The 23,999-nt window shown below is 54.5% G+C and overlaps 3 protein-coding genes across 3 annotated transcripts; 2 read left to right on the forward strand and 1 right to left on the reverse strand.

Moving 5' to 3' along the window:
• Window positions 1–225: 225 nt before the first annotated feature.
• On the forward strand, window positions 226–4,699 carry BESB_000690 (3-hydroxyisobutyrate dehydrogenase; the record flags this gene model as incomplete). The annotated part of the gene is made up of 9 exons (XM_029358824.1): window positions 226–313; window positions 840–918; window positions 1,079–1,212; window positions 1,674–1,817; window positions 2,309–2,437; window positions 2,712–2,774; window positions 3,118–3,196; window positions 3,884–4,011; window positions 4,569–4,699. The coding sequence occupies 9 exons, from the start codon at window positions 226–228 to the stop codon at window positions 4,697–4,699; spliced, it is 975 nt and encodes a 324-aa protein (XP_029221736.1).
• Window positions 4,700–7,819: 3,120 nt separating this feature from the next.
• On the forward strand, window positions 7,820–16,755 carry BESB_000700 (uncharacterized protein; the record flags this gene model as incomplete). Its single annotated transcript, XM_029358825.1, has 20 exons — window positions 7,820–7,932; window positions 8,353–8,554; window positions 9,073–9,312; window positions 9,753–10,589; window positions 10,733–10,909; window positions 11,225–11,539; window positions 11,939–12,023; window positions 12,338–12,465; window positions 12,910–12,978; window positions 13,208–13,450; window positions 13,971–14,061; window positions 14,303–14,541; window positions 14,863–15,021; window positions 15,177–15,343; window positions 15,519–15,623; window positions 15,855–15,904; window positions 15,998–16,065; window positions 16,177–16,277; window positions 16,441–16,481; window positions 16,580–16,755. The coding sequence occupies 20 exons, from the start codon at window positions 7,820–7,822 to the stop codon at window positions 16,753–16,755; spliced, it is 3,606 nt and encodes a 1,201-aa protein (XP_029221737.1).
• A 128-nt stretch (window positions 16,756–16,883) lies between these two features.
• Window positions 16,884–22,370, reverse strand: BESB_000710 (scavenger receptor cysteine-rich domain-containing protein; the record flags this gene model as incomplete). The annotated part of the gene is made up of 30 exons (XM_029358826.1): window positions 16,884–17,048; window positions 17,114–17,169; window positions 17,232–17,270; window positions 17,331–17,393; window positions 17,447–17,533; window positions 17,583–18,102; window positions 18,167–18,276; window positions 18,331–18,474; window positions 18,531–18,638; window positions 18,695–18,785; window positions 18,846–18,946; window positions 19,002–19,146; window positions 19,198–19,249; window positions 19,309–19,573; window positions 19,628–19,727; window positions 19,784–19,866; window positions 19,920–20,093; window positions 20,245–20,337; window positions 20,395–20,456; window positions 20,513–20,579; window positions 20,643–20,684; window positions 20,739–20,807; window positions 20,868–20,936; window positions 20,994–21,142; window positions 21,201–21,432; window positions 21,493–21,615; window positions 21,680–21,743; window positions 21,802–21,961; window positions 22,017–22,106; window positions 22,171–22,370. The coding sequence occupies 30 exons, from the start codon at window positions 22,368–22,370 to the stop codon at window positions 16,884–16,886; spliced, it is 3,723 nt and encodes a 1,240-aa protein (XP_029221738.1).
• Window positions 22,371–23,999: the final 1,629 nt, after the last annotated feature.

Here is a 23,999-nt window from a genome sequence, read left to right on the forward strand (position 1 = left end):
CGAGCATGCGCTCGCGTGAGTAGATGTGTGCGCATGCACGCACGCTGCATGTGTGTCTCTCGAGCCTTGCGTCTAGCTGTCTCTCTGCTCCTAGCCGCTGAGAGCTTGAGGCTTTCGGCGAGCGCCGCGCTTCTCTGAGCAACTGGATTTGCAGTCCTGCGCGGAGAACCGCCTTTTCCTCCTCGCCGTCTCCTCTTTTTTCTTGGCTTTAGTCTTTTTTCCACGATGCACTCAACACCCGGCTGGAACTCCGAGGCCCTCGCGGCCGCGCGCGCGTCTCTCGTCACTTGCGCGCCGGGGAGAACACAAATCGGTAAGTCCTGAGTTGACATCTGCCGCAGGCGTCATCAAACTCCCATGAAAACTGAAAAGCCGACCCTAGACACGCAGCGGCGAATCGCCTCTGCACACACCCGCGCGCCGCGTGCCTCCTCTTGCGGAGCGTAGTCATGTCACTGTGACCAAATATGGATGCACATATGAAAAATACATTATATGTATACGTTATATTGGCTTGGGCGCGTCTGCCCTTGTAGCTTTCTGAAGACTCTGTCGACTTGAGGCGAAATGGCAGCTGGAAGAGCATATCCTGACTTTCCTCAGTAGATGTGCTTCTACGCTTACTTGTGAGGGTATACATGTGTTTACATCTATATCTATATATTTGTACAGGTACACTGTGGACATTTGAGTTTCAAGCGTCTTCGGACACTTACAGGAGATAGATCCCTCTGCAGATGACGACGCGATGCGTGACGCTGGCGCACGCAGCGTTCCCGACGTATGACGCCTGGAGTGGAATATTTGTGGATTTTACGCCATTTTTTCTTTATTTCCAGGCTTTGTCGGCTTGGGCGTGATGGGGCGGTCTATGGCTTCGCACCTTCTGCGGGCGGGGTATCGCGTCAAGGTCTACAAGTGAGAGACTGTCTTGAGTTGGATGGGTGCTTGCCTGCACCCGGCTCCAGGGGAGTGCTTCTCAGAAAGAAATAATATATAAAAACCTAGAAACTCAGTTAAGTGAGTGCGACATGGAGTCTAGCCTAGTTGTTTCTTGATTGGTTTTTTTTGTCTGCAGCCGAACGCTGCAGAAGTGCAAGCCCCTCGAAGAGCTCGGCGCAGTTGTCGCCAAGGACTACAGAGACGTCGCGGAGGGCAGCGACGTAGTCATCAGCATCGTTGGCTTTCCGCAGGACGTTGAGCAAGTCTACCGTGAGTCCGCTGCTCTCGAAGAGCCGCGCCTTTTGCCTGCAGACCGAAGTTTGGATTAAACAACCGTCTCAGCAAACATACGCCACGCCGCGGCTCCAGTGCAAGCAACTGCATACATATAAATACAATTTACTCAGATATAGGTATGTATGTGTGTATATGTGCGCATATATACGTCCACACATACATGCATACATACATCAATGTGCATGTAAATCAATGTGTATATACGTGCCTGTGTGTAAGTTCGGAAGGGAGGTCGAGGGGGTAGTTGCGGGATTGTTCTATCTCGGGAAACTTCGCAAACGCGCTGCGTACGGGCGTCAAGCCCGCAGGCCGCTCTCCCGGTTAAGTGTTTTCTTGAGCCGCCCACCTCCGCAAACAGAGACACAGATGCGTCCACGTGCGGCTGAGAGGTCTTTTTCAACTTTTCGGTTGGTCTGACTTGCATGCATTCGCAGTGGGCGAGGCAGGCGCCTTGGCTGGGCTCCGCCCGGGCGCTGTCATTGTGGACATGACGACGAGCTCGCCAGCCGTCGCGGCGAAGCTCTACGAAGCTGCGCAGAAGACAAAAGTCTTTGCCCTCGACGCGCCGGTTTCTGGAGGTACAAACCGAAAGCGAAACAGGCATAAGCCAGAAGGCCCAAGCTGCGAAAGTGAAGAGATCTACGCGCGCCAGAAAACCCACCGCGGCTGCACCCGCTATCCGATAAATAGCATATGTTTAAGTCAACTTACAGGGATATATATTGATTTATTTGTATCTACCAACAGATGTATATTTACTATTTGTGTCTATCTCCAGATATCTTTTCTCCACCTACAGATATGCAGGTAGTTGTCTGCGTCTACCTACAAATATATATATATATATATATATATATGATTCCATACGTACAAACAACCGTTTTTGCATATGCATACGTGCATGCGCGTATGGCGATGCGAATTCCGCTGCCAGCTTGTGTAGTGCTGGTCCCCTAAGCACAGGCGGCGGACTTTCCAGGCACTCCAGATAGCGCTGAAGCTCTTCCGTGAGCGAGTTACGTATTCGATCGTCTTCGCTGCGAGGTTGTTAGCTTTCCCTGTTCTGCAGGCGACGTCGGCGCGCGGGAGGCGCGGCTGTCGATCATGTGCGGCGGCGACGCGGAAGCCTTCGCCGCGGTCGTGCCTCTGCTGGAGGTCCTCGGCAAGCAAATCATCCACACCGGCGGCCCTGGCTCGGGTGAGTGCTCGCCGCGAGGCAACGCGTCTTTCAGCGCAGAGAAAACTGCACCTCAGTGAGAGCGGGAGGCGCTCGCGGACTTAAGGGAGCCCGAGAGAGCTGCTGGAGGTTGCTGAAGCCAAGGCGCGTCGAGGCAGCAGCCGGCGAGCACGCGTCGACGCATCGAAACGGGGGGTGAATGAGGAGGGAGACAGGCGCTCTCTCGGAAGGGCACTCCTATGCAGAGGCGATTCCTGCGTTGTCGCATTGCCTGCTGTCCGCTCGCGTCTCGCAGGCCAGCACACAAAGATGACGAATCAGATCTTGATTGCGACAAACATGATTGGCGTCGTTGAAGGTGAGGAAACGAAAAACAAAGCGCGATGCGCTCTCGACGGGGACTCGCCTCGCAGCGGCGCTCCCCCGCTCCCTGGGGGTTTCTCTGCCGCCCTGCCTTTTCTTCTCTGGCTAGATGTTGTGTCTGAAGTCAGGCGATCGGCATATGCGGAAGAGCGTGTGCCTGTGTGTGTCCTGGGCGCTTCCACGCGAACCGAGCTAGGGACGTGTGAGCGTACTTAGCGCGAATGTACGCAGACGGCGGGGGTTAGGAGACGCGCATCTGTGCACATGCACGCATCGACGCGTGGCGGGTTTCGGGCGGGCACACGTCGAGAGGCTGCTGCTGCGCTGCGGTTTTTCAGCTCTTCTGTACGCGAGGCGCATGGGGCTGGACTTGGAGAAGACGCTGGCCGCGGTGTCAACGGGCGCGGCGGGAAGCTGGTGAGTTGTCGGCGCCCCTGGGTGAAGAAAAATGACTTTTCGAAGAGAAGCGTGTGGGTGTGTGTGTGAAGAGCTGCGTTTCGTTCCGCACGGATGTACGTCTGCCTTGCTGCCATCGAGTGTTGGCGCACATGAACGCGTCTACAGCGTTCGTTCCCCCGCCTCCAGACGCAGTGCTAGATGAGAGGCGAGATAGTTCTAGAACAGCTGTAGATAAAGCTGTAGACAGGTAGATAGACACACTAGATAGACAGATGAACAGACGAGACTGAGATAGACATCGGTGGAAAAATACATATATATATATATATATATATAGAGAGAGAGAGAGAGAGAGAGAGATACAGATAGCCAGCCGTACGTAGTGTGTGTGTGGTTGTCTCTATAGAGGGACCTGTGTACAAGTACAGGACTACCGAAATACGTGCTCCCGACACGAGCTTCCAAGACTAGAATTGTGTGTGTGAGGCTTCTGAGGCACGTCGGGGTTGCTCCTTTTCCTCTCGAACTTGGCGTTTCTCCAAAGCTTTCTCGCCTCTATAGGTGTTACAGCGGTCGAGCAAAGCCGCAGCTGCGTCTGCACGGCTCGACGCGCACGTGGCTTGTGGCGCATTCCGGTTTTCGCGGGCGCATGCAGTGTGAAGTTGTGTGTGCGGTTTCGGGTTTCGCTCTCGCGTCTGTCTGCAGGTCTTTGTCTAACTACGCGCCTCGCATTCTTAAGGGAGACTTTGAACCCGGCTTTTATGTTGAGCACTTTGTCAAAGACATGGGCATTGCGCTTGAGGAGGCGCGCCGCGCGAACCTCTCGCTTCCAGGTTTGCCGCAAAACGGATCTTCTCCATCTAAACCCATCCCTTAAGTCACAGGCTTCCTAACCGTACATGCAGCACATACATACATAAATAACATACGTATATAAATGCATACATATAAAAATACAGACATGCATACATACATCCAAGCATACATATATATATATATATACATGCATATATATATGTATACATACAGACATGTATAGATACGCATGTGCATGCACACGTAGGTACACATACGTGTATATCTGTGTGTGTTCTGGCGTGCGTGGAAGCGTGAAGGTCTGTACATAAAGCAAATGTGTTGTGCTCGCCCGCGAAGCATGACGCGGGAGTCGAGGCGAGCTGCTACCGCACCCGTGCGTAGTTGGCTGTTTTCGCTTTTCGTCATCGATAAAAAAGGGAGACGGTGCATCGTTCCAGGCGCGCGTCTCTTCTGTGAATCGGAATGTTGATATATACACGCGTATGTTTGGGGTTGGTGTGCGTTAGGTATCAGAGAGTGTTCCAGTGTGTGAGCTGAAGCATAGGAACCCTTCTGTACTTTGATTTCTCAGGTTTGGCGCTCGCCAATCAGCTGTACATTTCTGTCACCGCTCTCGGCCTCGAGAAAAAAGGCATTCAAGCTCTGCAGCTCGCGCTGGACAACATGAACAACGCCTGCGAACCCCGCGAGGCGGGTAGCTGAGCGCCGAGTGAGAAAAACCTTGACCCTGAACGCGGCTGCGACGAGCGACTGAGCGCATTTTTCAAGTCGAATTGACAGGTGAATCGGCGAGTCGTCTCGTGAAGGGATTCCGGTGCGTCTGGCTTTTCACGCAACAAAGCTTTGGGTGTACCTTTCTCTCCGTGGCTAACTCTGCACGTGTTTAGGTCATTCCTCGGCAGTTCTTCGGGGTCGTCTCGTCTCGCCCCTTCTCCCTCAGTCTTCCTTTTCCTGACTCGTGTCTGGCGAGACGTTCAGCGCGCAAAGATTGTCTGGCTCAATAATTTTTCAACGTTTCACGGGGCGCGGTCCTTCAGCGTGCGTTCACAGAGGAGGGGGGCTGTGTCTGCGTTGCGGCGGCGCGCGCGGGAACAGACAACAGACTGACTTTTCTTGCGCGAGTCGCAACGCGAAGCCAGCGACCTGACGCCCGGGCTGGTTCAACGCCGTCTGCACTCTCACGTTGCCCTCACTCCCCTCTCTGCAGAGAGGACCTGCCTCCACACGAAAAACATGTGCGCGGCCACAGGAGATCACGCATGGCACTGTCTGTATCTCTATGTATACATGCGTATGTAGAGATATATATAAATATTTTTGTTTGTTTATCCAGACGTCTGGAAAGATATAAATATTATGTTTATTTATGCAGATCCATGGGAACATATAAATCTATATATTTATCTAGATAGATCTATGGAAACATATTACTGTACATTTTTATTTAAATTTATGGAAAGAATACGCTGTTGGCCTGGAAACTGCGACTTTCTCCGAGCCAGTGCACTACTGCGTTTTGACGCTGAGACTACGTGAAGGTTTGGTCGTCACTTGCTGTTACGAGTTTAACAAAACGTGTCCTCTTGGCTTCGCCTAGATTTTGAAAAACGTGCTTCTGCGCGCTACTCCAGCATCGCTTGGGGGGGCACGCATGCATTCTCCTTCGGCTTGCTTAACCATTTTTAGCCTAGAGCCCCAGCCTCTGTCGTTCTAGTTTCAAGATCCTGCCTCAAGCGTGTCACTGAAGGCTCCCCTCATCCGCGGAAACAAGAAAACTCGGCGGCTGCTGCGCGGTTGGTCCATGTGTTTCTACACACCAGCGACGGCAACTCCACAAAGCAGACATTGGGGACATACAGATCATGGCTAGGCCGTGTATCGTTATTACCACATGATAAGTAGCTCCACCCAAGAAACTAGGCACGCCGTTTTAGCGAGCGCAGGGCAGAAGAACGGAGACAAGAAGATGCATGCGATGATGCCCCTGCGAGTCCTCGCGCACGCATGCTTGGAGTTTTGTCAGTCTGTGTATCGAAAGAATCCATCCACGTGTCTACTGTAAGCCTTCACACTGTCATCCGTTCATTTACATCGGGTGCAGTTGACGACGATGCGGCCTCGGCGAGCGCTCAGGCGTCGCTGTCTGCTCTACATGGAGATATGACTCGATAAAAACGCGGCAGCGAGCTCGCCTGCGCCGGAGACAAGGCCGGCACCGAGGAAGGCTTGTAGAGTCCCAAGAAGGATCACGAGAAAGACTCTGTTCGAACTGAGTACAGAAAAGGACACTGTCTACACACACGCGAGTGGTTTTCTCAAGATTCTTGCGTCGGGTGCCTTTCTCCTCTTTCTCTCTCTCCATTTCTCCTGGTTTTCCTTGCTATTTTGCTCTTCTTTTTCCGTATCTCGAGGAGCATATCTCATGTCTCTCGAAGCTATATCTCTCCCTCCAAGCCCGGACACCTCGGGCGTTGTTCCTTGTGCCTCGCTGTCTGTGCTCGCTGCATCCCTCTGCCTTGATCTTCCTTGCCTCTTCGTCTCACAGTGGAGAGGCGTTTTGAGTCCTTTCTCTCTTGTTACCCTTTCGCGGCCTTTCCGCGTCTCGAGTTACGTCGCGCTCCCCCCATCCCTTTGCTTAGTTTAGCCGGCGCTCCGCGCTGTTTGACGTCTTTTTTCTCGTTGAGGCGCGAGGTGCTCTCGCCTCTCATCGAATAACTCTGTTTATATTTCAGGTGAAACCGTTCAAGTCCTTTTTTTCTCTTCCATCCGCGGCTTTTTCGGTCCTGCATCCGCGCTGCGAGGTCTATAGGCTTCGGCGCGCGCGCGGGGCGGAGAAGGAAGGGTACGCAGCGCCGTTGTCTTTTCTCTCTCGCCCTTTGAGGTCTTTCTTCGCTGTGTCTTTGATTTTAAAAGGTGAAGAGACCACTTTTCGCGAAAAGAAGAAAAGAGATGACCATCGAATGCCGAAACTCGTGCGTGTGCACTGTGTCCTTCGTCGCAAAGAAGACCTGCGCGCGCTGTGAACAGCGGGAGAAAAAGAGCGAGAAAACCGGGTCGCCTTCTGTATCCCATCGCGGCGAAAAGGCGCCAGGATTCTGTGAATTTGTCACGCCATTGCTTTTTTTCGTTCTCTTCGTTCCGGTTCCTCGTCGTCCCTCGACCTTCTGAAGCAGAGGACCCTCGCGAAGGTGTCGGGAGGCTGCGGCTTCATCGAAATTCCATTCCTCTCCGTCGCAGGAATTGTATCCCGATGTAGAGGAAAACGCGCGATCTTCTGTCTGCCGCATGGGACGCTGCTTTTTCTCTCTTCTCGTCGTTTGTTTTTCCTTCCATTTTGTCTCCGTTCCTCGTTTTCAAGGGCAGACGAAGGATGTGGCTGGGAGCTTCTTCTCCAATCCCTCATCCAGCGGAGACCGAACACTCATCGCTTTTCGCAAGTTTTTGCGCATGTTTCTTCGGTCACGAGCTGCGTGTACCGTCCAAGTTTCCGCTCTTGAGCTGATCTGCTCCTTCCTGCAAGTATTTCCGTCTCCTTTTATCGCGCCTGTCGCCTCGCAGGCCTGTTCGCGTCCGCACACGCCCATGAATCCGTCTCGGCAGCAATCAGCGCCGCGCTTCTTCTTGTCTTCTTCTTGTCTTTCTGTCTGGATGCCTGTGGCGCGGCTCGGCGCCCTGCCTAGAGTTCCTTTCGCGTTCTGTCGAGCGAGACGCCTTGCCGTTGCTTCCGCGCGAGTCTAGGCTTTGTCGCAGTGGAGAGAAGCCGCAGAGAGAGCGCGGCGCGGAGGAAGCAGGGCCCCAGAAGTGAATCTTAGGAGAAGAACGATGTACTGGCATACCTCCACGCCCAAGACGCCATGCGGAACGAAGGAAGAAGCCGCGGAGCTCTGGGACCAGTATCAGGCCTCGATGCTCGCCACATCTGAGGACGAAACATGGTGAGACGACGCACATCTATAAATCGAGTCAGGCGCGGCGACGACCTTCTCAAGTGCACGGCCTGCGTAGACCGCCCCGGTTCATCTGAAGGGGGACTTTGCCTCGGCATCGTCGTCGCACGCCCGCGCAGGCTTAACCTCGCCTTTCGCGACTTCACCGGCGTATCGAAGGCCGCTTATCCTTTCGTGTTGGAGGAGTATCGTGGGGCTTGCGCTTTCACTGGGCAGCCGTTTTCACGGTCTAGGGTTTTAGGTCGCTCGACTTTCTTGTCGGGCGACGCGAGTCGTCTTTCCGCGCTGTCGATGTTGCCCACGTGGTGGCGTGAGTCTCTTCTCTCTCTAGGGCATCGTCCTTCTCCCCAGCGATCTATTCTGGATCTTCGGCGTTGCCTCGCTGCTGCGAGCGATTTTCCTACTCAGGTTCGTCGTAGAGCACGAGTTTCTCGAGAGTCTGCAGCTCCTCGCGACGTATGGAACGACTGACGACCCCCGCCAGCCCGGACTCTCCGCCACGGAGCTTCCGCTGAAAATCAAAAACAGGCCGCTGCTCTGCGAAGAGAGCCGAGGGAAACCGCGCGCGACGAAGCTCACCTTCCTCGATGACGCCGTGGCATACGCTCAGGTCAGAAAGTCGAGAAAAGGCGCGCAAAAAAAAAAGCGAAACGCGTTCTGCCTTCTCGGTGCACGAAACGAAGGAAGAATCGAAGGAGGAACCGCCTGGCACACTTGCCGCTGCTGCGCTAATATTTGTATATTCATATATGTATGTATATATTTATTTTTCTATGTCTGAGTGGCTGATGTGTGTTTGCAGATGTAGTTCGCGTGCCCACGCATACATCGATTTGTTTTTTGACGGCGCTTTTTCCTCATGTTCATATCTGCGCGCATATTCGTTGTCGGAGTGCATGCTTTTTTATAGGTATTTCTCCTATTTTTGAGTCTGAGTTTGAAGCCGTTGCTTCGCAGAGCGCGTTTTCCGTGCCCCCCCTCCCCTCCCACCGTGTTCTTGGTTGCCTTCATTTAGCTGCGTGTGCGAATGCGTCGCTTCTTTTCCGTATCGCGCCGCCGGCGTTCCCGCCCACAGCCTCGTTCAACCTTCATTTCGCTGTCTTCCGCTTTATGCGTGTTCGCCTGCAGGGAGAGCGCTTTGACCTTGTGAACGAGGCGTTCTGGAGGCAGCTCATGCGGCACTTTGAGGCGGATATCGAGATTCCGCGGCGCGTCTACCGCGACGGCCAGCGCCTCAAGGTCGAGGCACAGCCGCTGTCCTTGGGTGTGTATACAGCCGAAGCGAGCGAATCTCAGGGCGTTTCCTTCACTCGCACCGGCGCGCTCATCTTCTCTCGAGGGGACGCCCTCGAGGACGTGCGAAAAAAAGTGAGCTCGTCTCCTCTGCGCCTTTGAGCGAAAGGCTTTTCTAGCCACACAGGGCTAAAAAAGCCACACAGCGTAGGGACGATCGGGTTCGAGACTCTCCAGGCGGAGAAGAGAAGCTGCCCTTACGCGCTGCTGCAGCTTTCCTGGATCGCCTAGACGCGGGCAACGAGCCTGCAGTCTTAGACAGCCGGACGAGATGAAAAAACAAGAACGTTCATCAACAGTGCTCATGCAGGCACTTACAAACATCCACGCAAACATATTTGTACATACCGTAAACCCTATATGTTTATATATGTATATATATGTCTAAGTGTGTGTGCCTGCTTTATGTATACATACACGCAGATATATATACATGCGTGTATGTATATTTCCCCCTTTGATCCTTTTTGCGCGGTTCATTTCGGTGTGCGTTCTGTGTCTGTTTCGCGTCTCAGGTGCTCGCGTTCGTCGAGGACGAAAGACTGACGGTGCTGCAAGGGTTCGCAGCGCCGGCCGGCGGGCAGCCGTCGCAGCTGCAGCCGCTGCACCCCGGCGCGGCGGGAGGTCTCGCGCAGAACTTGGCGGAGGCCGGCGTCGAGTCTGACACGGTCTTGGTGGCGCTGGCGCCGACGCTGGTGGCGTCGCTCGTGCGCGGCTCGACGGCGGCGGAGAAGCCCGAGAAGCGGAGGCCGCAGGGGCTGCCGTGGGACGGCGCGAGCTCGGGGCGAGTGAGCGCGGGAGAGACCTCGCCGCAGTCGCCGCAGCTGCTGCAGGTCCAAGGCGACGATGTCGAGGAGGGCAGTCGGCCGCTCAAGAGCGACGGCGGCGCGCCGCAGACGCGCTTCGCGCCGGGGCTCGTTGACCCGCAGCTGCCCGAGGAAGGGGGCAGGGAGCTTGACGCGCGCCGCTCCGAGGGCGCGCTCTGCGGGCTGGAAGACCGCAGCGAGGAGAGCGATGAGGCGCGCGAACGCAGCAGCAGCAAAGCCTGGCTGCGCGGACGCGCCGGCGAGCGGCTCAGCCACGACGACGGCAGCGGCAGCGAGGCAGGAGACGCGGGAGAGGCAGACGAGGCGCCGCAGAGAGACCTGCGCGAGGTCTTTGCGACGGGGGGCGTGTGCGGTCTGGCGAACCTTGGCAACACCTGCTTCCTCAACTCCGCTGTCCAGTGTCTCTCCAAAGTACTCCCGCTCTCGTACTACTTCCTCAGCGGACAATTCGTCAAAGACATCAATGAAGAAAACGTCATGGGCACTGGCGGCCGCCTCGCTCGCGCCTACTACGCGACCCTGCGGGTAAGGCGCGGAAATCGACTCGAGCGCGTCTCGACGTGCCTGACGGAGACAGTGAGCGACCTGCGATACCGGAAGTCGTGAACAGGCCCAGGGAACGGGTTTGCATGCGAGGCGGCGGTGCTTTTTTTCTCGCTCTTTCGCAGGACATGTGGTTCGGCAGAGAGTCTCCGCTCGCGCCTCGAGACCTGAAGTGGGCGGTCGGGAGGGTGCGCGAAGAGTTTCATGGCTACAATCAGCAGGACTCCCAGGAGCTCATCGCATTTCTCCTCGACGGCCTCCACGAGGACCTGAACCGCATCAAAAAGAAGCCCTACTACGAGGTACGCAGTGAGGGAACTCTTGCAAGGAGAGCGACCAGGCTCTCTCTCTGTGGCGTGCTTGAGCAGCAGCAGCTCTCCACCTCCGTGTGGCCTCTGAGAAACAGACCTAGTCTTTCTTCTTCTCGTGTCGGGTTCGAACGGTTCTGAGCGTGCTGTGTTGAGGCGTGTCTTCTCCTCACTCGGAGAATGTCCGCCCTTTCGCGAGACCTGCAGAGTGCGTGGCGGCAGGCTTGCTTTCCGCTGCTCGCCTTCGCTCCGCCTCACGTTTTCTGTCGATCTGCTGTCGGTGTGTTTTTGTCTCTGCTTGCCTCGCAGTCCAAGATCGAGGGCGGGCCGGAGATGTCCGACGCGGAGGTCGCGGAGGCCTCCTGGCGGCGGCACAAGGAAATCAACGATTCGGCGATCGTGGACTTGTTTCAGGGGCAGTATCGCTCGCGCCTGCAGTGTCCGGAGTGCGGAAGGGTATCTGTGACCTTCGACCCGTTCATGTATCTCTCGCTTCCCGTCCCCCCAGAGTGGAAACATCAAGTCCACTTCACGCTCGCGAGTTCGCGGCGGGCCGAAGGCTTCCGTTTCGAGCAGGCTTGCGCGGGCCCCCTCGACTACGGGAAGGCGAAGGAAATCTTCCTGGTGAGGCTGCGCCCGCACGAGCACGTGCGCGCATAGATTCCAAACGATTTCGCGGGTGCTTAGAGCTGGAAAGCGGCCTGCGGCGGGAGCGGGCGGCTCAGCGATGGAGCGAAAGCTTGAAACACTGTCGCAAGTCGGCTGCGGCGACGTGGATGCAACCCGTGCGGTGTATGTACAGCACACACAGCGTAGATACACTGGGCTCTGTAGGCTCATTTTGTGTAGAATGTACGTCTGTAAACACGAGTTGGGCGGAAGATTAGGGTCGCTGGGCTCCTGCAACTGCGGGCAATCGAGACAGACGGCAGAACGAAGTCTGCGCATGCGAGAGAGAAAAGGGGAAGATGGGCTCAAGGTGGCAGGGATCGGAATGAACTTTGGCGCTGCTCTTCCGCTCAGGATATCGTTTCCAAACTGCTCGCCGAGGACGACGCGAAACTGGACTTTGACGAGCGGGACGCGTTTCGGCAGGAGGTCCTCGCAAGTGCGTGAGAGTGCGTGGGCGCGTCCGCGTTTCTCTTAAAGAGCGGGGGACACGGCAAACTTTGGGGGCAGGATGTCGAAAGCAGAGTTGCATGTGCATGCGTCACGCACGGTTGCCAGCTCAGAAAGACGCTTTTTATGTGCAGCGTCTGCGTGTCCGCTGCTCCTTTTTCACGTGGACGGCTTCTGTCGCGCGGATTTCCCCTCTCGCATTTCCCAGCTTCTCATGCGCACTTCGTCGGGAGCGCTTGCGTGTTGAATCGTTTGCCTTTGCCTCGTGTGCGCTCGCGCGCCGTCTCTGCTTCTGGGTCTCAGGCACGCAGCTGAAGGAGACTTCACAGCTGAGCGCGAATAACGTCCTCATGTTCGCCAAGGCCGCGGACGACCTCTTGGGGGTCTATCACTTGGAAGTCAACATCAAAGTCTTCACGGCGGACGACCTGGTATCGTCTCTCAATCGAGGCCTTGCCTCGCCTCCTACAAGACGTGGGAATCTCGACGCCGACACCTCCGCTCAGCCTTCAGCTGTGCGGGCTCGGCCTCGAGCACGCTCGCGTTGCAGGCAGCGTCCTTCAGAAGAGACGCTGTCTGCTCACTCCTGATGCCTCGACATAAAGGATATACATAAATAAATACAGATACATATACATGCATACTCTCACGCGTCTATTTAGATTTTACCTATATGTATGCATGTGCATAGCCCGTAGTCCGTCCACCTGAACACGCCTGAGCCCGCATATTCCCCTTTTTTGCATCATTTCATGTCACTGCGCGTCCTCTTATGCATTTATAAATATGTATATATGTACGTGTGTGGGATCGATGTGAATTCGATGAGCTGGAGACAGCACATTTTCAAGCGTTTTTGCGTTTTGTGTTTTCAGGTCAAGTATAGATTCGACAGGAAACCTTCGCACATTTTCGCGTGGCTTATGCCCGCGAAGATCGTTCAGGTGCGTCTCCACCTTCTGCTTTTTTCCTATGAACTTCAGTGCCTTCTTCGCCTCCTCGATGTGGCGCGAACGTGCGGTTCCAGTTCGAAGGAATGGCGTCTGGCGTCTCGCCGAAATCGCGTCTTCCTTCTCGCCAGCGATCTGGGGAGCGGACGCCCGGCTGTGGGCGGGCGCGTGTGCTTGCGTCCTTTCAACAGGAGCGGCGTTTGTTCGTTTTCTTGTCGTCCAGGAAGTCGAGGCCGGCTGTCGCAGGGAGTTCGGCCGCGATAGTCTCGCAGGCGCCGCGGAGGCGAGCGACGAATCTATGAACGGCGACGCCTGCAGTGCGGCGAGCGCGGAAGGAAATGGCCCTGCGGCCCTCTCAGACGGCGCGGAGACTGAGGACAGCTGGAAGGGTTTGGCGAGCTACTCCTCGGATGGCAGTCGAGCGTCCTCTCCCGAAAGATCTCCGCACAGAGTCAAGAAGCGACGCGTAAGCGAGAAGCACGCATAGAAGGGTTGGCAGGCTTGGAAAAAGAGAAGCAAGAGATCGCACAGGCACGAGGGAGAGGCAGGAGGAACGAGAAAAGGAAGAGAGATACAGGAAAGCAGATGCGAGGGCGCACGTCCCACCAGTAGCGGTTAAACTATAGAAGAGTCGAGTATTATACATGCATACCAGGCGTAAAAAGCCGAGGGCGCACGCGGAGCAACTGTTCCAGGAAAGCAGCCGTAAGTGTGCATTGGAAATGCGGAAGAGCGGAAGGGAAGGCGAGAGCGTACCAGTATGAAACACTAGAAAGCATTCTTTGCTGTCTGGCCTCCGTGTGGCTTCCGCCGACGACAAGCTGAGAAATAACATAATATGCTCGCTCTAGGCACATCGTGTCGAGTCCATGTGCGTGCCTGCATCGCTTTGGGGTTCTGAGTTCCCGAGTGTGGATGAGGGAGTGCGTCCATCAATTGGTGTAACTTTCGCGTCGCGCGCTGGTTCTCCTTTTCTGTGCATGCAGTCAAACAGCTTCTCGCTCGGTGCCCGCGGGCTGGCGGAAACGGGCACTTTCTTCACCTTCGTCTTACCCGTCGTACGAACGCCATCTGGAGGTGAGGCTTGATCCCATGTTTTTGCCTTGTTCGCCTAGATTCACCCCAGGTTTACGTGGGCTTGAAGGCGCAGTGTGCGTGTTCTCTTCTCAGATGTGTATTGCCGGGTCACGGGTCGCCAGGCTCCCGGGGCGAAGAGGTGCGTGCTGCGCGGGTCTCAGCTCCGCTCTGCGGTGGCTCGACATGTTCGCGTGGCTCGTGTCTGAACAGTCTCTGATTCGGCTCCTGCGCCATTCTGCAGATGTGCGGCCTCTCTATCGGCGCATGCCCGTGATGCTTCCCGTCTCGGTCGGGGCGACATGCGAAGAACTTTACAAGCAAGTGGAAGCTGCGTACCTCGCTTCATCCGAAGAACCGGAGGAGCGAGTCGAGGACGGCGAGAGTCCGCAGGGGAAATCTCTGATAAACCACGCTGTCGGATTCATTCGCAGCTTCTCCGGACAACTCGAGCAAGGCTCGCGGCCAATCAGGCTTCTGGTGGTAGGTGCTGTCTGCTCTTTTCGCGTGGTCTTTGTCGCGGAGAGAGAGGCTGTGTGTAGCGAGCAGTAAGATGCGGAAAATGCCCGTGTTTGCTGTCCGATGAGTGACGCTTTCGGGGGAACTAAGACGCGGTGGCGCGAGATGCAAAAACGGGGAGCGGCAGTCTTCGGCGTTGTCCGGGAGAATCTCTACAGAATCATTCACCATTTTATATCTACACTTTGTAGAAACCATCTGGATTAATATACACATTACATTCTATCTCTAAATCATATAACGGTTCGTGTTACTTCTGTATGGCATCTTTGCAAATGTATTCAGCCTGCAGGTTTCGGCGGGCGGGAGGCGCAGAAGAGCGTGATAAGCCAAGGAGTGAACTTGTTGACGAACGGAATCGGAGGCAAGGCTGGACAGCCAAAGCCCCTCCCTGAGGACGCGCAGCTGGTGGTGACGAATCTGCAGCCGAAGGCAGGCGACTTTGTGAGTTGCGGCGTGGGCGTGTCTGAGGCGATGAGTGCTTCGGTATGCTGCAGAGGGAGCCGTTTCGCGACTGGCTCCAACACATGCGTGGCAGCATGACCGGAGCTTCGGGAAGAATCAAAGGCGCAACCTGTGGTTGACGCACTTGTGCGCAGGTCGCCTTGCTCTACGCCGACATGGGCTCGCTCGCAGACAGCGAGAAACCCGGCGTCGCGGAGGGCATCCGGCCCATGGGCTGCGTCGCAGTGCAGCCGGACACCGACATTTCGGATTGTCTGCGCATGTTCGCGGAGCAAGAGCGACTCGATGCTGACAACATGTGGTGAGCCGAGTACTCCAGCAAGACCGCGCTCGAGAGAAGTGGGATGCGGCAGAGACGTTCAGGGCCTCACCGGCTCGGTTTCGCAATGCATGAGGTCAAGAAGAGGAGCTGATGTGCTGGCGCGTGAACGTTCTCATGGGCTGAGTCCTGACTTATGATGTAATCTTCCTCGCAGGTACTGCAGCTCGTGCAAAGACCACGTACAAGCATACAAGAAGCTGGACCTGTGGAAAATGCCAAAAATTTTGATTTTGCATCTGAAGCGTTTTCACAACATCAGGCAAGTACCGCTGCAACGGAGCGGTGCCGGAGTTACTTCCCGGTTGTAGAGGGCCGCAGGGCGGCCGGTTCACGGATCTCACCGCCCCTTTCCAGGCATCAGAATGAGAAAGGGCCGCTTTATCTCTGGCTCAGGCACAAATGTGCGTGCCTGAAGTAGAATATTGTGATGCAAAGCCGCGGCTGGGCCGAATTTGTGTGAGTTCCTACCTCTGTGGATGAATGCCTGCAGTCGCTTCACGCGCTCGAAAATCGGCACAAGAGTCACCTTCCCTTACAAAAGTACGTCACATCTCAATGAGCACAATCGTGCAGAATTGCCTCCGCCACCCTGATTGACATGTATTGGCCGTCATTGTGGGACCTTTTTTTCAGCGGGCGACTACCTTGACATGACTCCTTACATCCTTCCTAAAAGTCTAGAACTCACTCGGACAACCGACGTAAGTCTTCAGCGCGGGAGGCACTCGCGGTTGACCTAGCAAGTCAGTAGTGCCGTCACCTTTCTATCCGCCCTCGGATGCCTTGTGTCACTCGGCTCCTCGTGTCTGCAGCAAGGGTTTGCACCCCTTTACGAGTTGGTAGCGGTGAACGTCCACTCCGGAGAGCTCGGTGGAGGCCACTACTTTGCCTACGCGAAACTGCGAGGACGCTGGTACGACGCAGCCGTACTTCGCTCGGTACCATCCATGAGTATCCCCCTAGGCGAGCGTAACGCGCTTTCCAATTCACAATCAGAATATCTCCACTCAGAATAGCTGTCCGAGCCCCGAGCGTCGCTCATATGGCGCGCTTGTTTGTTCCCGCACTGAATGCAGGTACGACTTCAATGACTCGTGGGTGCAACCTGTTTCTGAAGGTGAGTCAAACACGTAGGCAGACAGCATGGCTTCCCGCAAGTGGGCGCTAGACTCAGAATTCTAGGGAGCTCGGAGCGCTGTGTACGTGTCTGTGCAGACGCGTGTCATTCGTCGGACGCATACATGCTTTTCTATCGGCTCAAACAGGACGAAGACGAGTGGGCGAGTCAAGCTGTACCCCACGAAGGGGCAGGCACGATGACTTTATCTGGTGAAGCTCCGGCACTTCGGCCGTCGACTACCGTTGGCGTTAATAATCACCTTGTGTGCTGAGCATGTGTGGGGCTATTGTTGGCAGCAAAAGTAGACAGGTTGAAGTAATTCCTTTGTTTTCAGAGAAATACTACAAAACAGTCTGTTCCGAACAAACTGACATCTTTCTCACAACGTATGTCACATGATTATCGCAGTTCCTCTTGCTGCGGGCGCCCCGGTGCTCCTTGAACGAAAGTGATGGATCTAAGATACCAGCCGCTGTTCGCAGATTTGATGCCGTTGCTTGTGGTACCCTTAAATGTCTCCTGCTGTCCAGCCACTTCGATTTCCACTTCTCCGCCCTCGCTAGTCTGTGTAGTGGATCCAATGATGTAGCTTTGTAAATGTTTGAAGCATAGTATTCTACGTCGCTTACTAGTCGTCCAGAGTGTATTGCAGCTCTACACACAGCGGAAATCGGACTGTACAACTCTGAAAAAGGACATGTCACGGTGAGGAATGGGCAATGTGTGTCATTAGGGAAGGAGGCTTACTCGTTCCGTAGACCGGTGCTTCAGTTGCAGTCACGCAACCTGAGATGTTGCCAGCAAGATGATACATGGTGTAAAGCTGCAGCGCGCTCATTGACGTACCAGGGGGACAGACCACCAGCTCTTTGTCGCCAGGATTCATATTTAGCACAAATGCACCGTCGTCTACAGAATCACGTCAGGGGCCTAATTTGCTGTCTATATGCTGTAGCACGTACCTCTACAAGTCAGCTTTCTGAAGTTGGGCGCCTTGAGGACCGAGAATGATCGGAGCTGAGGCCCGTACTCGCTCATACTCACGACCCCTGCGGTCACGTGAAGCGCCGATACAATGACAAGGTAGTTTCAACTAACCGTTTTTGCCGCTGGAGCCGGAGTATGACTTGAGGCCGTTATGTAGCACGACAACTAGCTCCCCCCCTTGTGCGGTCATAGCGCCACTGTGCAGGGCAGCTTTACACACAGAGCTTGTTTCTCCGTAGACTTTGCTTCCATAGACTGGCGCAACCTTCGATGTGCAGTCAGAGGGGCATGACACCAGAAGCCGTTGCTCTGCTGTCCCATTGAATTCCTCGCGCATAAGAGTGTCCTCGCATGTCAGTTGAATTGCTGGATTTGTTGGCAGTGACGACTTTGGTATTTCGTTGAGGAGAGGCTCTTCTGAGGAGCACGGAGACAAGCAAACGCGTCCATCGTCTGTGCGCCGTTCTCCACCAGGGACGGGTCCTCCAACGCCGAGTCCAGCTGCTGCATGGGTTGCTACGTATTGCACTTGCTCAGGAGAAAGGGCGTAGTCAAAGATCCGCATCGCGGTTATCTGGCCGATAAAGTATTCGGATTCTGAATCTGCTGCACGTCCGATAGTTAGCTGATTCTAGAAGAGTGTTTTAATATAGACAACGGAAGCGGAATATCTGGCGCGCCCAGTTTTTCTTTACCTTCAAATTGAAGTCAAAATCGGTCTTTTCTGAAACGACTTGTCGCCCGTTCACGTATATGTTGACCGCTTTGTCAGGCGAGTAGTATGAGATGGCGACATGCAATGCTTCTTCAAGAAAACGATTAGAATAGCGAGTCAACGTTCGAAGCACGAAGACCTCACCTCCTATAGCTGGTTTCACCCCTGTGCTTATGAAATGGGGATGACAATTTTGCTCGAAGACAAGTTCATCCTTGTTGTCAATGGCCAAGGTAAAGCCCTCGCAGCCGCTTTGGGTCAGGATGGCCCTCCACGTCTTCTTCCCACCTGTTGCAGTTTCAATCGAAATGTGAACGAAGCGACATTTAAGTTTCAGATCATACCGGTGACAGACACTTGGGCGGCAACCGTGAAGTCTGAGAAACCCGTAAGCGCTTTTGCACCTGGCAGCTTCGCCGTATCAACGAAATCGCCAGATCTCCCGCGAAATCCTGTTGCCCGATTACTGAAGGTCGAATATGTTAATTGAGACGACCAGTATACCCACCAGAAAAATCCCCTGGAGTGAACCAGTGGAACTTCTCTGGAAGCAGGTCGACGGCAGCGGGCTCGTCAGTTTGTCGGAAGGATGGGAATGTCTCTGAAAAGAAGAGCTTATAGGCGGTCCCCAGAGCTTGGTGCCTGAGGTCGTATCTCGCACCTCCACCAGGGATAGCAGATCTTCCTGCATACACAGCCTCCGTAGCAGATTCCTTTGCTGCTCGTGCTTTCACCGTGTTAACCGGAACGGACACCATGACTGCAGACAGTCCCCCGCGTCTAAGTTGCAAAATGCGCTGAAGAAAGGTACTTACATGTCCGCTCGTAGTGCCCAAACGCCTCGCTTTTGATTCCATTGCGTTCGGACCCCATGAAAGAGTCTTGTGCCTCGCCGAGTACGACAATGATGTCGCCGCCCTGAGGCCCGGTTGCTCCGACATGGATGGCAGCTTTGCACATCTACAACTGAAGATTATGGTTTTAAAAAGTCGGATTGTGCGGCATTCCTACAGAAGAATCATCTGTGTAGATGTAGGTCCCTTTCAGGGACCCCGGCTCTTCGCTGGGAACCGGTCGGCATGAGGGCGGTAGACAGCGAGTCAGCGTTGACGCTATGCGCACCTGCAGCCATCCGGACATGTTGCTAAAAACGTCGCTCCGGATCGTCCAGTCATCTGCTTGTGAGTCATTGGGCGGTCCCCGCAGTTCAGCCTAATCTTCGGAGGGTAGTTTCTCTTGGAGATATCTGGGGTGTCCTCCGTCCTGAACAGCCCCATTCCAGAAGGGTCTCCATCACCACGGCAACCAACAATGACGTCCTCGTCGTGTACGCAATAAATATCGCTTGAAGTCTCGTGAGGACAGTGTCGCAAGCTCGTTTCCTCGCCTACGCATGTCCAATTTTCGAAAGTGAGTGCCGAAGTGCGAGTGAACCACTAACCTCCGCAGGCCACGTTATAAACGGCAATCTTTTCGGTTTCAGGCCCGCAAAGATTAACTCCCATCACATCGTCGCACCCGTCATCAGAGTAACCACCATGCTGAGTCAAATCATTCTACCGCCATGCGGACGAGTGAAACCGGAAAATTCGCTGACTTTGACTCCGGTATAGCCCATCTGAAGGCACGCGACCCTTTCAGATTCTCTTGTCCAGCCATCGCTGCAAACACTTCCCCAACCTGAACTCTCTGTAGAGATGCTTGGTATGTGATACAATGCGCGAGTGTTCTACCGTTGTTGTAGAACTGGAGTCTTCCCACTCCATTGGTGGCGGGAGTCCCATTCTCATCGACGATGCGTAGAGTTCCCAACGGAGGCTCGGCTGGAGGGTTGTTTGTGCATTTGATGGCTACATCCATCGAGTGATCCGCACATCGTGGGGGCGGCTCTTCAAACGTGCAGTCTGCTAGGCTCGCTTCCGGACCCATACACTGCAAGAGAAGCGTCTTCCATATGGCAAGAGAAGATGCATCAGTAGGCAGTTACCATGACTCCTACACGCCACCAGTGTTTTCCACCATGCATTCACAAATCTGGATCGCTTAATGTCTCCTTACCCGCGACAGACACAGGATACTTCGCGCTAGCGCACACGTATTGCCCCTCAACGGACTCGCAGCCGTCCTCCAGATACATGCCATGAAGGTATCCTGGTATGTGACTGAAAGTGAGGAAGTAATGGCCGCACAATAACTTTTAAGTCCTACCAAGCTCATGACACGCTTTCCGTGCCGAGTCAATTGTGAATATCGTAAAATCACCCTGTTTGCTGCACACTGTTTCTCTTCAGGGCAGCTCTGCAGTCTGAAGCCTCATTAAACGTACCAAACTGAACCCCACACACCATTGCGCCGGATTTCCAGGCGTCCGGTCGGTGATAGTTTTCCGTAAGCTGTAAGAGTCAAATCAACACCACGCCTGATGGATAGCTGTACTTTGCGGCTGAGGTGCGTACCATCGACAACACGGACATCCCTATCAACATCGTCAATAGAATCTGCAATACCGGCCGGCTAATTTCTCATAGAAGGTTGCGATAGTCTTTTCTTACCCGATCGGTAGATAAAAAAGCTGAAACTGGGATTCAACGGCGCCGAGCTGAAATGTGAGGAAACGGTGCCTGAAGGAAGGTTATACTTTCGAGCCCCTGAATATTCTCTGTTGAAGTGACACCGCTAACCTGTTGCCTTTAGAGTACTACCGGTATACTCTGGCAGCTCCCCGACGGCTGAAACCACGACTTCTCCACCTACGTGCGGCAGCGGTCACCGCTGTGTGGTTTGCGAAAGTGAGTGCAATAGCTAACCAGAAGGAGAAAGGACCCCATCATGGATTGCCGCAGCACAAATGGAGCTGGCTGCTGGATGAATGGAGGATCCTTCGACCCTGGCAAACTCGGACGCCTGGCAGTTCATCGGACACCGAACTTTGAAAATTCCAACATTCTCAGGAATGCTACGGCAGGAGGTTGTATACTAGATTTTCCTATATCGCGCGCATGTGCCAAACATACCGGCTGTATAGATCGAGAGCTCTAGTGTGACATTCGACGTCTTGAGCAGGCGTGTCAGCATCCTCGGATGGTTTCAGGGTCACCCTTATGGCCGATTCATACGGAGTTCCAATCCATCTCTTGACGTTGAAAGCGAAGACCCGCCCGTCGTCTGCTTTGATGCGCACAAATTCGCAGTACCACGGATCCGTCTCTGCTGTGTTCCGCAGGACGAGTGCAGTTACATCACCAACTGGGGCGCAGGGCTTTTTATTTCCAGATTTTTCTGGCGCGCATCGCTATTGCTATTTACCGTCAGCCGCCCGGAAGCGGACTCTTCTCTCGGCGCCAGGCCGGACGTCCTGGATGAGAAGCTTCGGAGCTGACTGGCCCACGCTCCCGATCAGCGTAAGCTCAATGCCCCCCGAGGTGCCGGCTGCCGCACACACCCGAGCATACAGTGTAGATTCTATACATTCAGGAAAGCACAAGAAGCATACCGTGCTCATCATTTCCTGTCTGTAGGACCGCTTGGTACATCTTGTTGCCGGACATCGTGTAGGTCTGTGAGTTGCGGCTACTGGTAAGAGACCCTACTGGCCACTGCGGCAAGTTAACTCACTGCATCACGATGTTTCGGGTCCAGCATACCAGTACAGTCGAATAGCCAGTAACGGAAGTCTTTCCACACCATAATGCGTTGGCACTTCCATGCGGAGTTGCCGGTGATGAAGACACGGATGGACTCTGGGTCACCGACATCAATGCGGTCAACGGTCACCCTGCGATACGGGTATGCTGTCCTGTTTGTTGGTGTGCAGCCGCCTATTGCCGTACCGTTTCTCGGTGCCAAAAGCCTCAGTCGCGATCGGAATGGGCTTGGTTTCCGTTCCATCACTTCCTGTAACTGTGAGCTTGACGTTACTTCTGAAACATGATTACACAGTAATAGCCCTCTGGCTTGTTTCATACTTTCCAACCGTCCTCTCACTGTAGATCAATACCCGGACCGACAACAGGAACGATCTCGATCATATATCGAGCGGACCCTTCCCCCGCTGCCATGCACACTCCGTATTCCTGCTTTCCATCTTCAGGAGCAGCCCGGCACCACTCTGTTGCCGAAACCGGACAGGCGGTGCCCAGTAGTAGTAGGGCAGCCACGACCGATGCTGCGACTCTGTACTTCATTGTAAACCCTGTATCGCTGCGTTCGCCACGATTACGTTGCAAGACGTATGGCAACCGGCGGATGCTGTGGTAAATAGTAGTACCACAGGGCCGCATATGTGAGGAATGTATGTACTGCGACTTTTCGGTCTCCACCTCGATAAAACCAGCAGAAAGCGCACGATCACGTGCGCGCGCGGTCCGTACATACAAGACAGTGCAACTGGAGAAACGCACGCAGGATCACACGCATGCGCTGCTCGGGGTTGTCGGGCTCTGTGATTCTTTTCAGAAAGGTTCATTGGGCGCTCTCCCGAAAAACGCTTCTACATCGAACTTTCTTCGATAACTACTCCGGGCAAAGAGGCAGCGTTCACCTTGAAAAAGGCGCAGAATGGCTGTTGTCACGACCAGATGTCTGAATCCCGACTATTTCTCCAGGCACAGCTTCTGCCTGATTCGGTTGACGAAAGTGACCGGTCATATGATGGTATTCCGTGGTTGTCTCTTGAGCAATTATCATTTTCTGGAAACCTGACGGACTCCAGCTTCTGCGTACCCGCATGGTACCTCACTATCAGACATGAGCGTGCAATCCCAACCAGGATCACGGCCTTCGAGGATTTCTTCAGCTTTATTCGGGGGGATTCCCAGATTGTGAGCCAGTGCTTCACCCCTTTTGACAGCGGGCGCCCGCGTACACAGTCAGCATTTTCTCCAGATAAGGGGACAAGTGACACTGCTGAACGGCAACTCATCTTGAGTCGGTGTACTCCCCCTGTGTCATCCAACCAGAGAGTTGTATCGGTCGCATGCGGCTTGCAGCACGTTTTACTGTGTACAGATGTTGGCCAGATATTCTCATGCGGCATAAACCACCACGGCCAGCTCGGCACTGGACGGTTGTCAGACGAACCGGCACCAGTACTCGTTTCACTGGAGGGGCGCGATCTAAAGCCCGTACGCGTTTTCGCCGGCTACAATTTCTCATTCGCCCTAGCTGTGTGTACTCGCCAAGAATCATCCGGAAAACATCAATCGCAGGGAAGCGGCAGCTCTGTGCTACTTGCGTGGGGTTGTAACCAGTATGGGCAGCTTGGTGTCGGGTCAAAGGCGGCAAGCGCGGTTCCGATTGAGGTGCGCTACACAGGGACACCTTCATCTTGGGTTAGCGTCGCTGGCGGCTTCGGACATGCTGCAGCAATTTCGTCAGACGGACGGGTTTACTGTTTCGGCCTGAACTTACACGGACAGTTAGGCCTTTCTTCCACTGAAGACGTGTGCGTCCCCCACCTTGTGCCGATATGGGAACGCGTGAAGCAAGTCTCATGCGGGACGTGGCATACTCTTTTTCTTACTGAAAACGGTGAGGTTTTGACTGCTGGGTGCTTGCCAAAATTCGCCTCTCCTCCTGCACTGCAGAGCTGGTCCGCAAAGCCATTGGCACGCACGGGAGGCGGGCTTCCCCGGAGAGCTATTGGAATCGAAAGATTGAGGTACAAACCCTCACCAGAAACTGGCCAAGACTTAAAGCCAACGCAGGTGCCACTCCAGTCACCTTTCGCTGATGCACCAGGGATTTCTAGAGTCACAGGCCTGCCGCCCACAATTACCTCTGTGTCAGCAGGCCCATTGATTTGTGCCGCACTA

This window comes from Besnoitia besnoiti, chromosome I (assembly GCF_002563875.1).
Source record: "Besnoitia besnoiti strain Bb-Ger1 chromosome I, whole genome shotgun sequence".
In the NCBI taxonomy this organism is placed as follows: Eukaryota; Apicomplexa; class Conoidasida; order Eucoccidiorida; family Sarcocystidae; genus Besnoitia; species Besnoitia besnoiti.